This window comes from Panthera onca, chromosome D2 (genome assembly GCF_046562875.1).
Source record: "Panthera onca isolate mPanOnc1 chromosome D2, mPanOnc1 haplotype 2, whole genome shotgun sequence".
NCBI lineage: Eukaryota > Metazoa > Chordata > Mammalia > Carnivora > Felidae > Panthera > Panthera onca.
This window is the reverse complement of record NC_138349.1, coordinates 85,243,655-85,258,453: the sequence shown is the minus strand read 5'-3', so window position 1 is coordinate 85,258,453 and position 14,799 is coordinate 85,243,655. Positions and strand designations below refer to the sequence as shown.

At 38.1% G+C, this 14,799-nt stretch overlaps 1 protein-coding gene across 6 annotated transcripts in view; it reads left to right on the top strand.

The window, feature by feature from the left end:
- PCDH15 (protocadherin related 15) overlaps positions 1 to 14,799 on the top strand; it is a 1,703,323-nt gene that overhangs the window by 1,447,629 nt on the left and 240,895 nt on the right. For all 6 annotated transcript variants that reach the window (XM_078434112.2, XM_078434113.2, XM_078434110.2 and 3 more), the window contains 2 exons: positions 1,546 to 1,639; positions 11,816 to 11,944. In XM_078434112.2, the coding sequence (XP_078290238.2) occupies positions 1,546 to 1,639; positions 11,816 to 11,944 (223 nt within the window). The remainder of the gene's footprint in view (positions 1 to 1,545; positions 1,640 to 11,815; positions 11,945 to 14,799) is intronic.

Below are 14,799 nucleotides of genomic sequence, written 5' to 3'. Positions count from 1 at the left end.
GGTCCATGAGTTCAAGCCCCGCATCGGGCTCTGTGCTGACAGCTCAGAGCCTGGAGCCTGTTTCAGATTCTGTGTCTCCCTCTGTCTCTGCCCCTCCCCTGTTCATGCTCTGTCTCTCTCTGTCTCAAAAATAAATAAACGTTAAAAATTTTTTTTTTTTAAATAAAAATGTACCACTAGTAAACTTCGTTTTCTGTAGTTATACCATATGCTAGAACTTTTTAAAGTCCATTCGATCAACAACAATAAAATAAAGCAAATAGAGTAACCGTGACTCTGACTTTGATTCATTGGTGTTAACTCTTTTTACCCAACTACCATGTATGATGTGAATTGCTTAAATTCCGCTGTAACAATAAAAGCACTTGTGTCAAAATGTGAAAGCCTTCTATCAGTCAGAAACAAATTATGTTTTTATGCTTGAATAAATATTTTAATGCTTTATTATATAAATATAACCTCTCCTCCACAATAGATACTTGGTAGGCCTTTATTAAAATGTCACATATCAGATGTCAGATTGTAAAATCTGAGATAAAAATTTGGGGATTTGTTTTAGAGAGGATTAGAAGTAACCAAACTGTTATAAGACAAATTACATTGGAGAAGAAAGTATTAACTATTTGGACACATTGATTTTAAACAGTGAAAGGGTAAGAAGTAGTATTAAAATATTCTAATTATGAGAATTTGTCCAAAGGCTGTTCATCTGCCATTATATATAATAAATAAAATAAAGAAATATCTAAATTTCAAAAGAATAACAAAATGATACAGTTGTTAGTATATCCAACAACTTCTGTTTTTTTATAAATTATAAAATGGGAGAGTGAATGCTCATAAAATTATGTTTCCTTAAAAAGAACATAAAATATTGCGGTCTGAATCCTCTTTGGAAAATAGTGTAATGTATCTAAATCTGATTACTATGGAGAATAAAAATAAATATTACAAAAATAATCCTAATACCCATGAAAGTTTTAACATTTTACTGTATATTTTCTAATTTTCTACAATGAGCCTCCATTGTTTTGAAACTGGGAAAGAAGAAAAAAAAAATGTTAATCACTAGGGTTTGTCAAAGATAGAATTTAGATATTTGCATTTCCATTATGGGCACATACGTGAGGATGAACAGGAATGATGCTATGTGTTAGTTCTAACAAACTATTCCTTGATTCAAAGGGTTATGAAACTACTAACGAGTAATGCAGTCTTTTACCTTTGAAATAATCATAGACAAGATAGATATCTTTCTTCCCGAAATGAATTAAGAGTAGCTTTATTTTTCTCTTGGAGGCTGGAGAATCAGCTCAGTTATCTCATTCAGTTTGGGAGTTTTTCATTGTCACTAACAAGCTCATCAGCCTTAAAGGGTTTTTTTTAATCATCAACACGAATCCTAGAATCAGGCATCTTAAATATTGAGGCTACATTTGCTGAAGGGGCAAAACCTGTCAAGAGTAGTTCCCGATGGGAGGAAGACTCCCTGTGACATAAGATCTTTGTGTGTCTTATCTGTTTGTTTGTTTTCTCTGTCACTAGTACTGGGATTCTAACCTTAGGGAAAGCCCTGGACAGGGAGAGCACAGATCGCTACATTCTGATCGTCACTGCTTCCGATGGCAGGCCGGACGGGGTGAGTACTTGGCCTGGGGACCGATGGGTTGTAAGCACAGTGCTGGAGAAACCGAGAGACTTGTAGTCTGATACTCCGAAACAATGTGTCACCATCCTGAGTCCAGGAATAATCTCTTTCACGAGGAGCAGCTCCTTAAATTACTTGGGGAAGTGGCCTTGTCTCCAATGCACTCTTTTAATAGATGAACCTATACTCTGAATCTCTTAGGAACAGAATAGATATTTGTGATTGACATTCTTACCCAACTCGTGGGGAAATTGAAGTCTAACAGCCTAGAATGCAGTCCATGGACAGCATCACCTGCCCTGCGCCCCAAAATGTGTCCTGGCTGTTTTACCCTATCGCAACCTGTTCCCTTTAATGTCAGTTTTTGGTGGGGGTGGCGGGCTGCAGATAAATGTCTTGAAGCACTTAGGAAACCAAGTTGACTGATTCCACAGGTCATTTGTAAGCAGCACTCAGGGTCCTGACTAACCCTTGGTGATGGAAGTGCTTTACATGGCCCATAATTCCAGACAGGATAAATTTTGTTTAGTCCTTCTGGAGTGTTTTAAAATCATTTGACTGTATTCTTTAAACCACCTTGCTTACAACCAAAACTGTTCTAATTTTTAAACACTGTAACATTTCAATTGTTGGTAACAGGTCATTAGACTTTTTTCAACATCTCTATGACACGGAGTAGTTTTCTGTTTAGTCAGATGCTTATAGGCAACTCAGCACGTTATAGGCCAATTCAGTACCGTTCTCTGGAAATAATTTCAGATTCAGGTTGGGAGCATAGGTGAGGCTCACCCAATTACAATAGCAGCATAGCTCCACCTGACTTGAAATTAATTGATCTGTATGGTAGGTTGATTGGGGGCATATGATGCTCTCCTCACACTTGTTAGAAGAGGATTGCTCAGAAAATTAATCGATGCATCTGCCAATAATAAGCCATTTGCCATTTCTCAAACATTAGGTAGAACAGTTATATGTAGAAAATAAAATAGAGTAAAACCTTGGTTTGCGTGCATAATTCGTTCTGAAAACATGCTTGTAATCCAAAGCACTCGTCTATCAAAGCAAATTTCAAGAACCATTGGCTCAGTTGTGATTATGTGACATTCAGCATCACGTACCACTCAAGTATTACAAGATGTCGCTCATTTATCAAGTTACAATTTGTTAGAAATGTTTGCCCATCTTGGGGAACACCCGCAGAACAAGTTATTCACAATGCAAGGTTTTGCTGTATACAGGACAGTCTGAGTAAATAGTGTGGCCAGGACAAAGTACTTAGCTGTGTGAAGAAAAATAAAACTGAGATTAAGTTTTAATCCTTGATTAAGGATTAATCAAGGTGTCCTTGATTAAGAGTGTGCCTGGGTTAGAGCTACATGAAGAAGGCAGTGGGAGTCTCAAGAAGAAAACAAGTGAAGGCTTTGCTGTATGGTGGAAGACTAATTGGTAACTTGGCCAGGAAATAATGGAGGGAGGATCCTGAAGAATTACTCAGCATGGAGGAAGGGGTGTCATTAGATTGAAGTAAAATAAACAAGGAGCACTCAGGTCAGCTATTAGAATAGAAAAAAAGAAAACACAGCTTTGGGATGCATCACGTTACAAATCAGATGTTAAAGGCAGTGATATTAGCTAGGAACCTTTTAAAAATCATTCCTTAGACAAGAGAACAGATAGAAAATAAATAGTATATTAAGATATCTGGTATAGTGTCAATCCACTGATTATGGGTTTGTCCACATCAAAAACAGAGTATCAATTATGGGTTAAATATAGTGGTTTAATTTCTTCTAGAGCATTTTTCTTTCTTTTTTTTTTTAATTTTTTTCAATGTTTATTTATTTTTGAAGGAAAGGGAGAGAGAGCATGAGCGGGCGAGGGGCAGAGAGAGAGAGAGACACAGAATTAGAAGCAGGTTCCAGGCTCTGAGCTGTCAGCACAGCTGACACAAACCACGAGATCATGTTCTGAGCTGAAGTCGGAAGCTCAACCGACTGGAGCCACCCAGGCATCCGGAGAGCATTTTTTTTTTTTTTTTTTCTGGTTACTTGTGTATTTCAGACCCCTTGGACAGGTCATTTAGCATTTCCAGCTCCCCCACATTTTCATTCTTATGATCAATAAGGTCTCATTCAGCTTTAAAATTATGATCCTTTTAAGTGAAGGTGTTTTATTTTCAAAAGTTTGTATTGAGAGTACCAGTAGAGAAAGGAATTTAAAAAAAAAAAAAGCTTCTTTAGTTAATTCCATTATTTGTATAATGTTAGGGATGGACTTACAAGTGGGTACATATAGTGGGTTCCTGAAGGAGAAAGTGATTACATAATCACAACTGTCTCACACTTTGATAGCATTCTTCTTATCTGTACATTTAAACTTACTCCTTTGTAGAGTTATGGTAAAACTAACCATTCGACCTTAATGGTTATGGTTTTCAAGAAAGATATTTAATGGGCAGTGACCCCGGGTGGATGGACTCTTCTTAAATCAAAATGATTACCAGCAATTTGTGTGAAACAGATTGCGAAGATATAATTTGATCTCATCATAAAAAAACCACCTCCCTGCAACCTTCAAAATGTGGTTAGGGGAGAAGAGAGCTAATATTCTAGTGGTCATTGCTGATGTGTTGTAGACACAGTTGAGGAAACTTTATTTGATGTTCTTGTATTTTTTTTCTCCTTTTCTAAATGTAACTTTGTCAAGAGTAGTTTAAAAAAAATCTATACATGTAAGTTACATATCTCATTATTATAAATAGACTTCTTTAGCTATATGACTACAGATAAGCTCATACTTTCTGGATTTTAGTAGTTATCTACAGTTACTTGGAATTACTTACGAATCTGTGAAGTTGAAAATTCCTTAATAAAGCTTCTACCATATTTTATTCCAATATTTTCACATTTTAGGTGAAATAGACTTTGAAAATTTTATATATAGTACACATTTTTAAGCAGTTGTGTTTTACCTAATTTATAATAATAACATATAGGATAGCTCCCAAATGCATTTTTTGGAAGGAATATACACTCAATTTCTTTTCAGAAGCTTCTTTTTCACATTTATTTATTTATTTCACATTTATTTTACTTATAAACTAAATTTCACATTTCACATTTATTTATTTCACATTTATTTTACTTATAAAGTAAACTAAATCCAAACAATCTGAGCTAAAAATACATTTTTTGGGAAAATTTTATTGGAAAATATGGGCAAATTTATTATGCTTATGGATACAATTTGATCAACAGAGGAGAATTTTTCCTTGACTCTTTTATGGTCCCTGGCTGGGTCTGAAAATTAAACTGACAAAGTCAGACTAACAGGAAAAAGCGCATTTATTTAAGTTTTACATGACATGGCAACCCCCATAAGGAAACGAAGACCCAAAGAATTAGTGAAATCTACTTGCTATAATAGTGGGTTAAAGGATCAGAGGCAGGTGCAGAAAAGCAACTAAACTACGTGGAGAGGCTGAAGGGAGCTATGAATTATTTTAACAAGGTCAGCCTAAATAGAATTCTCTCCATCTCAATTTCTTGCTCTTGTTGGGCATAAAAATGTTACCTTCCTTCTCAAACAGGGAATACATCTTTCACGTAGCAATTTAATATCCTGCTTTTAAGAAAAAGAAAGAAGGACTGAGCATTTTTCCTGTATTTGTTGTTCTTCAAGTACCTTTATCTCAAAAGTCAATACACAGGAGTGGCATATTTTGGGGTGATGTCCTCTGAACTCCTTCAACGATCAGTGGTAGCAATAGCCTGTAGGAATAGGCTTGTAAGTACGGGGAAGCCCAAACAGCAGGGGCTTAAACAAATCAGGGTTTGTCTCAAATATAAAGAAGCGTTGAGGTGGGCAGGAAATGGTTGGCGCGGGGGCTCCACAGTGGCATCAGGGTGCCCTCTGCCTCATTTCTGCTCTGCACTTAATAGTGTTTGCTTGCATCTTCATTCCTGGTATCTAATGGTCTTATGGTGGCTGATGGAACTCCGGGCACCTACTCTCCATTGCAAGGAGCAGAGGGTAAAGATGCCCTCTTTTCTCATGGAGCTGGAGCTTTTCCAGGGACCACACCTAGCATACTGCTTCTTATCTTATTATCCATACTGGGCTGAAAGACAGCTAGCTAGGGAGTAGGGCTTGTGGATTACAGATGTCCTTAAACCAAAAACACAGCAAAATACATACATATGCAAATCACAGTGAAAGATGTAAGCATGCAAATTGTGGGCAGGATTTCCTCTTTTGTTGTTGTTTCTTTAAAACAAATGTATCAGTTGTCCATTTCCAATAGGCTGATTCTTATTCAAAACCCAAAGTTGTTCTGTGGGTGTGGATATTTCTGACCAGATCCCATGAGTTCAGCAATCTTGTTTGCTATATCTGTAGAATGTTCTAGAATGCCTAGCTTGACTTACTCAGTTATGGCTTTTACAGTGAATGTCGGTGATGTTTTACAATTTCAGATTGGCAATAGGCTTAGCATCTATGCTTGGGCCTTGAACTAGTATTATTCCCTGAAAGTCTTTTAAACATGACGATATAAATTAGCAATTAGAATCTAGAAGGTGAACAATTAACTGTTTAATCAAACTATGGGGGAAAAAAGAAAGGAAAAATATATATGCAAGAAGACTTGTGTGGGAAATTCAAATAACTGAATTTTAATATAGTTGGTTTAATAAAATTGTAGAACGAAATAATTCTGCCTATGTATATGTGTGTCTACAATAAATATATATCCTGATATATCCTGGTGTTATTTGAGAAAACAAAACCGCAGTGGGTTTGTGTGTATAATTTTGTAAAGAGATGTGACCATGTAATTTTAAAAGAGAATGAGCTACTTGTTCATTCTCTTTAAAAAGCGTAGATTCGTATTTCTTGGTTTGGGGGAACAAAATACTGATATTTTAGTGTTTTCTGAAGGAAATAATCCAGAAATTTGATATTTTTTTCATTGTGAGATAACCTATGATATTCTTCTAGTTTCTATTATGTTTCTATTATATGTGATATATTAACATGTATTATTACAATATGTTACATATATTATAAAGTATGTACTCTCCTCATGCAGTGCTCAGATGTGCACAGAGTTGAAAGCTCCTGTATTTTTTACACCTAATCCAATCTTCATGAGCCCACTCTGCTACCTGGATTGTAATGTGTATCTGGGCTGGGTCAGGTCCCACTTGCTTAAAACAACATCCCAGCGTCTTAGGTTTTAAATACTCTTCTAGGTGAACACTCACCAATGCAGCTGCTGATTGTCTCCTCCTCTCTTCCCGGCCCTCACCCTAAAATTGTACAGGGGCAGGTGTGATTACTAGTTCTTGGTGTGGGGAGGGGGGGACCCAGCTTGAATGCCTCCATCTATGCTGGCGTCTGTTTATATGGTGCGTGTGTGTCTATTTTGGCCTCTCAACTGCGGGCTTTTTAATTTGATCCAGTTCCCTAATGACCCTTTGGGTGTCTGGTGCATCCATTGCCACATAGAGCTGACATGAATTGACGTGAATTGACATGACCACCGAGGTCCTCCGCCCTCACCCCAGGCCTTGCTCAGGTAGTGATCTCTCAGCATCTGCAATTCCTGAGCACACAAAGAAACCCCGATTCTCTCTCTGGCCACCTGTCCTCGCCACTGCTGCATATTCACCACGAGGTGCTGTTAGATGTGACTGCCGTGGAGATTCTCTGGAGGCTTCCATATTCCACGCGAGTCAGCCATTGTTTCTCCCCAAGTTCTCTTACTTTCTCAGCACCTATCACCACATTCCCTAAGTGTTGTTCCAGTGCCTCGTGGATGTAGACGTGGCCCAGAGTGGTGTAGGACAAGGGGTGGAGAGGAGGACCTTTGCATCCGATCTCCTTGTCCTCTCTGTGTCTCCCCTTCTGCTCCCATAATCCAGATAGGAAGGCACCCCCTTTTCCTGCTTTTCTGGGAGACATTTATACTCTTTCATTCTCAGAAGGGGAAAAAGCCTCCCACGTCAGCCTCACTGCTAGGAAGGTCGCCCTCGGTCATCGGAGAAACTCTATAATCTGGGTCAGCCTGATGATCTGAACATCAAGGCTTGCCTCTTGATGTTGTAGCCACAGGATGATTTGTAGCTATGAATAAAAATGTTTTGGATTAATACTGCCTAAAAAGAATGCTCATTGCAGAGTATATATCTTCTCCTTGTCCTATTGACCGAAAACAAAAATGGTCAGATCCTAGACACATCCTCATTATTTCCATTTTTATTGAAAGGAATTAAATGTACTAATAAAAGTTATTTTGAACATGCATGTCCATAGAAACTTGTAAAGGGTGCGTGTGTGTGTGTGTGGATACATTTTCTACATTGACAAAAAGAAAAAGGCAGCTACATCATGCCATTTTCTATTTCTCAATTATATAGTATATAATGCACATTCTTCTGTCAGTTTATGAGTATATAGTTTCATTTAGGCCCATGTCAGTAGAAATCATCATAATTATATCTTCTGTAACTGGAGAATGAATATATTTTGAACACCCTAAATATCTTCTAGTTAAACCAAGTTTTCAATAATTTAAGAAATTAGCTTGATAGATTCAATAAAGTCCATAATGTAAAATCGAGGAAGATTACAAAACATTTTTTAAAAAAAGTTCTCATGAATAATAGAAAATGGTTTGTGTAGATGAACATACATATGTTTGTATTTTTTGTTTGTTTGTTTTTGACTTTGACTTTACATCTCACGTGTTTTATACTATTCCAAACCAAATATACCATATCAGTGTCTTTATTTCAGGGCCATACAGTTTCTGAAAATAAATGTGTATCCACATTGTCTCTTACAACAACCTGCTTGCATTGTTGAGAATTTAATATGTGCTGTAAGGATTTATCCATGATGTAAAACAAAATAAAAATCTGTGACACATTATAATTAAAATAAGTAATGACCCCAAAAGTGATAATTTGGTGGAATGTAGTATTTAACTGCAACTATTTCCAGCTGGTGTAGTGAAATTAGAAGTCGGTACAACTTTTGAGAAAATAGGCAGTAAGACAGATCTCCTTAATGCAAAGCAGGTAGCTTTGCACTGATCAAGCTTGTTAGTTTGGTATCTGATCTTTTTTATTTAATTGGAATAATATAAATTGATTTTCAGATTAATTGGGAACATGTGTTAGCTAACATAGTGTTCTTTTTATCTACTTTACCTAAAATGACCTGAGCTGATTTCCTAAGTATTTCATCTTAACCAACTGAAAATCTGTGCTTGGTAAGATACATAAACACCCTGTAGGGCACAGAACCATGTTGAAGTACGATTGCCATCTTCCTGAACCAACCAAAAAATGTACATGATTGTGCTTTACAACTAACGAATCTACTCTTTCAGTAGATATAAATGAATAGAATCAGTAGGTCTAAGGTGTCACCCGGGCATTTTTAATGATTAACCAAGTGATTCTGATGTAAATGGTTTTCAGACTACACTTCAAGAAATACATAAGCTAGAAATTATTCTATGTGCATTTTTACTTAATAATTCTGTAAAGAGAGACATGGATTCTCCTCATGTCATACACAGTTACTAAGATATGGAGAAATACATCTACACGGTCCGTAAATTTCAGTCCCTTTAGCACAAAATGGCGGACTTGTTTAACTTTCCAGATTACTTGGTGATCCAGCTGTCTTCTGCATTACTCAACTACAATCCGTAGTCTTTGAGCACCAGAACAGTCTGAAAACATCATACACCACAGTGTCAAGAATGGGGATTTGAAAGAATAGGATGGAAATCCATTTAGAAGATTGACAAGGAAATACAGATAGACTGGTATAAAGAGGGTCAGACAATTTGAAGGAAAGTCAGCAGACTCTAGTGTGGCTGCTCTTAGGTTTTGACTCCACGCTGTCACTTTTAATGTCCTGTTCACCCTCAGGCAAATTGGGAACTACTACTATAAAAACATCCTTTTACTGGTTTTATCTCTTACACAACTTTGAGAGAAATAACATTTGTTAAGCTGTTTTTTGTTACAAAAGCAAGGTAGCCTTGTTGGAGAAAATTTGGAAAATATATAAAAATTAAAAGAAGCAAATTAAATTTTCTGTGTGTCATTGAATCAGATCCTATTTGGCTTTATAGAGACCCACATATATCTACATACAAGTGTGAGCTTGTGCTCGTGCATCTTTTAAATTAAGTAGTTTCACGGAGATACGCACACAGAAGAATGCCCAAACCTCACTTGTGCAGCTTAACGAATTTTCACATAGTGAACACATTTATGTAATCAACACTTAGAGCAAGAAACAGAAATTAATTGGCCCCCAAAAGCCCAGCCTTATGGCTGTGGCATTCCCAGCCCACCTTCTTCACAGACATGACCCTATTCTGACTTCTCTCACAGTGGAGACATTTGCCAATCTTTGAAATGTATACCCTGGGAGTCATATGGTATGTAGTGCTTTGTGTCTGGTTTCTTACACTTTGCCTTATGTTCATGAAGATCATCCGTGTGGTTACTTGATACAGTGATTTGTTCATTCTCAGTACTGTATATTCTTCTACTGTACACAGAAAGCAATCTATATAAGCATCTTTATGGGTGGGCATTTAGGTTGTTTCCTCATTTTGACTAGACAACACTCTTCTGGTCATCCTTGGCATGCCTTTAAATAAAAATTTTACTGGACTTTTACATATAAAAACATGTACAAATCATACTGAATGGTTGTATGAATTTTCACAGAATAAACCCACCAACGTAGCCAGCACACAAATAGAGAAAGAACCCATTATGGATACCCAAGAATTCCCTGCTATGCATGGTAAATTTAATGACTCCTAGATATTGCATGTGAAAAAATAATAAATCTTGGGGTAAAGTCATATTGCTCAAAAGAGGATATACTTTTGCCTCTGTTATAATAGGAGAAAACCACCCTAATTCAATCAGTTTGAAAGTTGGGTTTTAGTCACAGTGCGGCATGGTCTAGACCCCATGAAGAATTATTAAGAGAGTGTAGAACTTCAGTGATCCCAACGGGAAGGAGGGGACATTTCCCAGGTCCTTGCCTCCTTGGTGGCTAAGGAATGCAGTGTTTGACCCCTCGGTCCCTGATGGCTGTCTCCTCAGCCACTCCCTCTGAACCTCGTATTTCTGCTCAGCATGTCAGCCTTTCACCGCACATCATTTGCAAGTAGGACAAACTGTGTTGGTATCTTTTAAAACAAAATTTGGGTAATTATTTTCTCCTGCTTTTCTTCTACTACTTTTTATTTACATCTTGTCACATAGTGTCGTAGCATAACAGATTTTTCAAGTTCCAGCTGAGAACTCTTTCTTTCTCTGATTCTGGCCCCAGGCTTCTGTGATCTACCCCACACTGTGACAGAGCTGGGGGCAGGGCATTTGTTCTCAGGCTTTGATTAGAGAGAACCATTTCCTGCTTGGCTCACATCTGATGTTCCTTGATTGTGCAAAAGTCCTTGACCTACATAATAGACTCTGGTTGCAACAGGCCAAGGACGTACCTTTTCACCAGGTAGCACATACTACTGGTAGATGTGCCTGCTTACCTTTTTCTTGGGCTGTATGATCCCAAGGTAATCACTTCACTCATGGTATATGATGCTCAGACTCTTGGTTTATATGTGAACCCCGAAAATGATGGCTATAGTATTTTCTGATAGCATTTACCTGAAAATACCCACTTGATGCACTGTGCTCTTTTATAATGTACAAGTTTTATTTTCTAAATAGTGAAAAATGTAAGTGATCAAGGCTACGGAAATGTTACATTTCAGAGAAAAGGAGGTACGCGTGTGTATAAACAAAAGCTTGCCACCCGTAAAATGTGAACAAGATAAAGGCAAAATCACTTCCTAAAAGTAAGCCTCCAGGAAATACTTGACATTTTCAAGAAGATGTTTGCCCTTTAATGTCATCATTTGCTTTTTCCATGTGGGTTTTTGAGGTGCTTGAAAATTGCAAGCTTCCTCCTTTTTTTTCTTCTTTTTCCTTTTTTGGAAAGCTAGGGAGTAGGAATAGTAATGAGATGCTCTTCAGCTAGACAAATGCCAAGATGGCCAATTAGCTGACATCAAAACAAAAATAACTCTTTTCACATGGAATCTTTTTTGTTGTTTCTTTTAAGACCTCAACTGCCACGGTAAATGTGTTAGTGACAGATGTCAATGACAACGCCCCAGTGTTCGATCCCTATCTGCCTCGAAATCTGTCCGTGGTCGAAGAAGAAGCCAATGCGTTTGTGGGTCAAGTAAGGGTAAGTGGCGTGTATATATCAAGTGCATTTTTTAAGTGAATACGTTTCATATATTTTAATTTCAAAAAGACATTCAGCTAATGCAGGGTACAGTGGACCATTAGAAGTGTTGAAAGTGACCAGTGAGATCACTTGGGTATGAGGCGAAACACCAGTAAAGTGCCTTCATTCTCAATCACAGTGCTGGATACTCTTCCAGATTTTTTTCCCCGTAAATCACATTGTGTCCATTTGGCTTTACCTCGTTAAGCTTGTTGATTTACATTTTAGGACCATCAGGGGTTTTAAACGTTGATTAATTTAAAATATTCTTTTCTTACTTAATATATATTTTTATTTTCTGGAATTATACTAAGATATTTGTAGAGAAATATGTGATAGCTCTACCATTAACTATGAATTTGTAGGTGCATCCCTCAAAATACAGATGTTTGGAGGTAAATTCATCTGGTTGTGTAAACATGCCCTCAGCATTCTCTGGGTACCTGTATTTCACACACAACTTTTGTCCAACGTGTTCTCCTTCTTGACTCATTCATTAGCCAGTTTTTATTAGCCAGTTTCTGTAGTTCCTTTGATGCATAATCCCATTTTTCTTATAGCAGGGGCAGTATTTCCTCAGCTGGGCCATACTTGGTCTTGAACTTGGTAAAGGGTCTAGAAGCCATAAGCTGAGGGCACATTTTGAGGATGACACCCCTATTGTGAAGCATCTACCTGAGATGAGGCATCTGTGTGGGCCACAGGCAAGGGAAAAACCCTTCTCTCTGAAGGAGTGGGGCATCCCAGTGTGCGAGTCCAGACTTTGGGATCGTACCCTTTCCCTGTTAATGCCGCGAGCCGTGAACAGGAGGTTTTCTGGTGCTTTGAAGCAAGCCTTCTCTACCGGACAGCTGCACTTCCAGTCAGACATAGCGTCTGGCATCCAGTCCAGTTTCCTCTCTGGCTGCAGAAGAGGAGGGCTTCTTTAAACAATGTCACAAAGACCCTCTGCCTTCCACACCAAGCCCTTGGAGTTTCGCTAAACAGTTGGAGCTCATCAGTGTTTTCCCTTAGAGCTTTGATGATAACTTACAACAACTTCACAGCCATTATCGTCATCATTGTCAGACTCTCTCTCAATCCTGCGGAGGTCACATAAGGCATAAGTTCCCTTGTGCTTTTATGCCACCCCAGCTCGCCGCAGGGGAGAGGTTTGTAATTGTGCCGCGACAGTGCGCCCGGGAGTCTTGATGTCATGTAGCCAGCAAGCCATCAACTCCAGAACCCTGTATAATAATACCTCTGGCGTCAAAACTCTCACCGTGAACTCGGCCAGAAAAGACCTGTAGACAAAAGATTGAGGAGTTCAAGTGACACTAACAGGAAAGTGAGGAAGTGATGCAGGGAAAAGACAGGTACCAGTGCAGGGCTGGCTACTGCACAGGTCCTCGTGAGGAAAACTGGAGCTCAATCCCAACAACAAATCTAGGAAATCATATGGCCCGGAGTTATCAATCCTGAGAAGCAAGGGAACTGGCAAATTCATGCACGAGACCCTGACAGTTCTCGGTCACTGATGCTTTGGAGGGCATTTTCAGTACTTCTTGCCTCCAGTGCAAACAAGCGGCCAGCTCTCTGCAGCTCAGATACAGGAGTATTCAGTCAGACTGCACACACCAGCAGGTAGAAGTTGGCCAAAGAGTATGCCTGCTCTGAGGGCCACGGCTGGGGCACTAGAAGTTTCTATAACACCAAGCAGACAAGATGATAAAATCTGAGCGGCATGTGCAGAAAACACAGAAAAGGAGGCAGTGCTGGCATTTACTCATGAAGGATGAGTATTGACGAGAAGAAAATTGGGAGGGGTTGGAAGCTGTCTGGCAGGTAATTGCATGAATAAAAGCACAGACACAGAGCACTGACATGTCACATTACAGGAAATTAGATGTGCCACATCGTAAAGATTTCTCTGTGCGTGTTGGAGAAGGTGGTGGTGGGACCCCTGCAGGGCGTGACGGATGGCGTCGCTAGATTTTTATAAAGCTTACTCCTGGGTAGATTGTAATGGGAGATTCTAAATTCAGAAAGCTGTATTTAGTCACATCTACCAGTTATTCAGAAAGAATAAACAGGTACTGAAATCACTTAGGAAAATTATCTTTTCCATTTCTCATACTTTACTTAACATTGGAGAGTAAAGCCCATATGGAATATATAATTAATCATAAGTAAGTAGACATTAATATAATGATTAATTTTTCATTATTTTTATTTTTCCTTTCTCTTTATTTTCATCACTTTCCCTAGTGATTCTTCATCTTTGAAGGAATTATAGCATTAAGTTTGTTTCTTTTCTCCTACTTCTAAAATTCAACAAGGAATGGTCTTTGTAATGTATTTTGGCATTAAAAATTGAAGTAAAAATCCTGGCACTCATAATTTGATAAAGCAGTAATTGTCATGGACTTTAGGCAATAACATCTTTTCACAAAAACCTAAAATGACTGAAACTAAAAAGGAACATGAAAACGTGCAAAGCAGGTGCATACTACTGATTCCGCCCAGTCCCATAGAAGTTGTAACATCCATAGGATGGGATTTTCATGCATCCTAACAGTCTCCTGTTGCTACCTAATGAGAATTTTATGATACATTAATTGCACTAAATGACTCCTGCCCTGCTTATAGAATTTAATTCTAGTTGTCACCAGAACTCTATGAAGACACACTTAAAACCAAAATACATATGGTTATTTATTGTACTGAATTTGAGTTACCGACTCCAGAGTTTTTGTTCTAATGATGTGGTGGTGTGTTAATCCACTGTTTGCATTCCAGTGCTAAAGGCACTTTTTATTTACTTTTTAATGTAT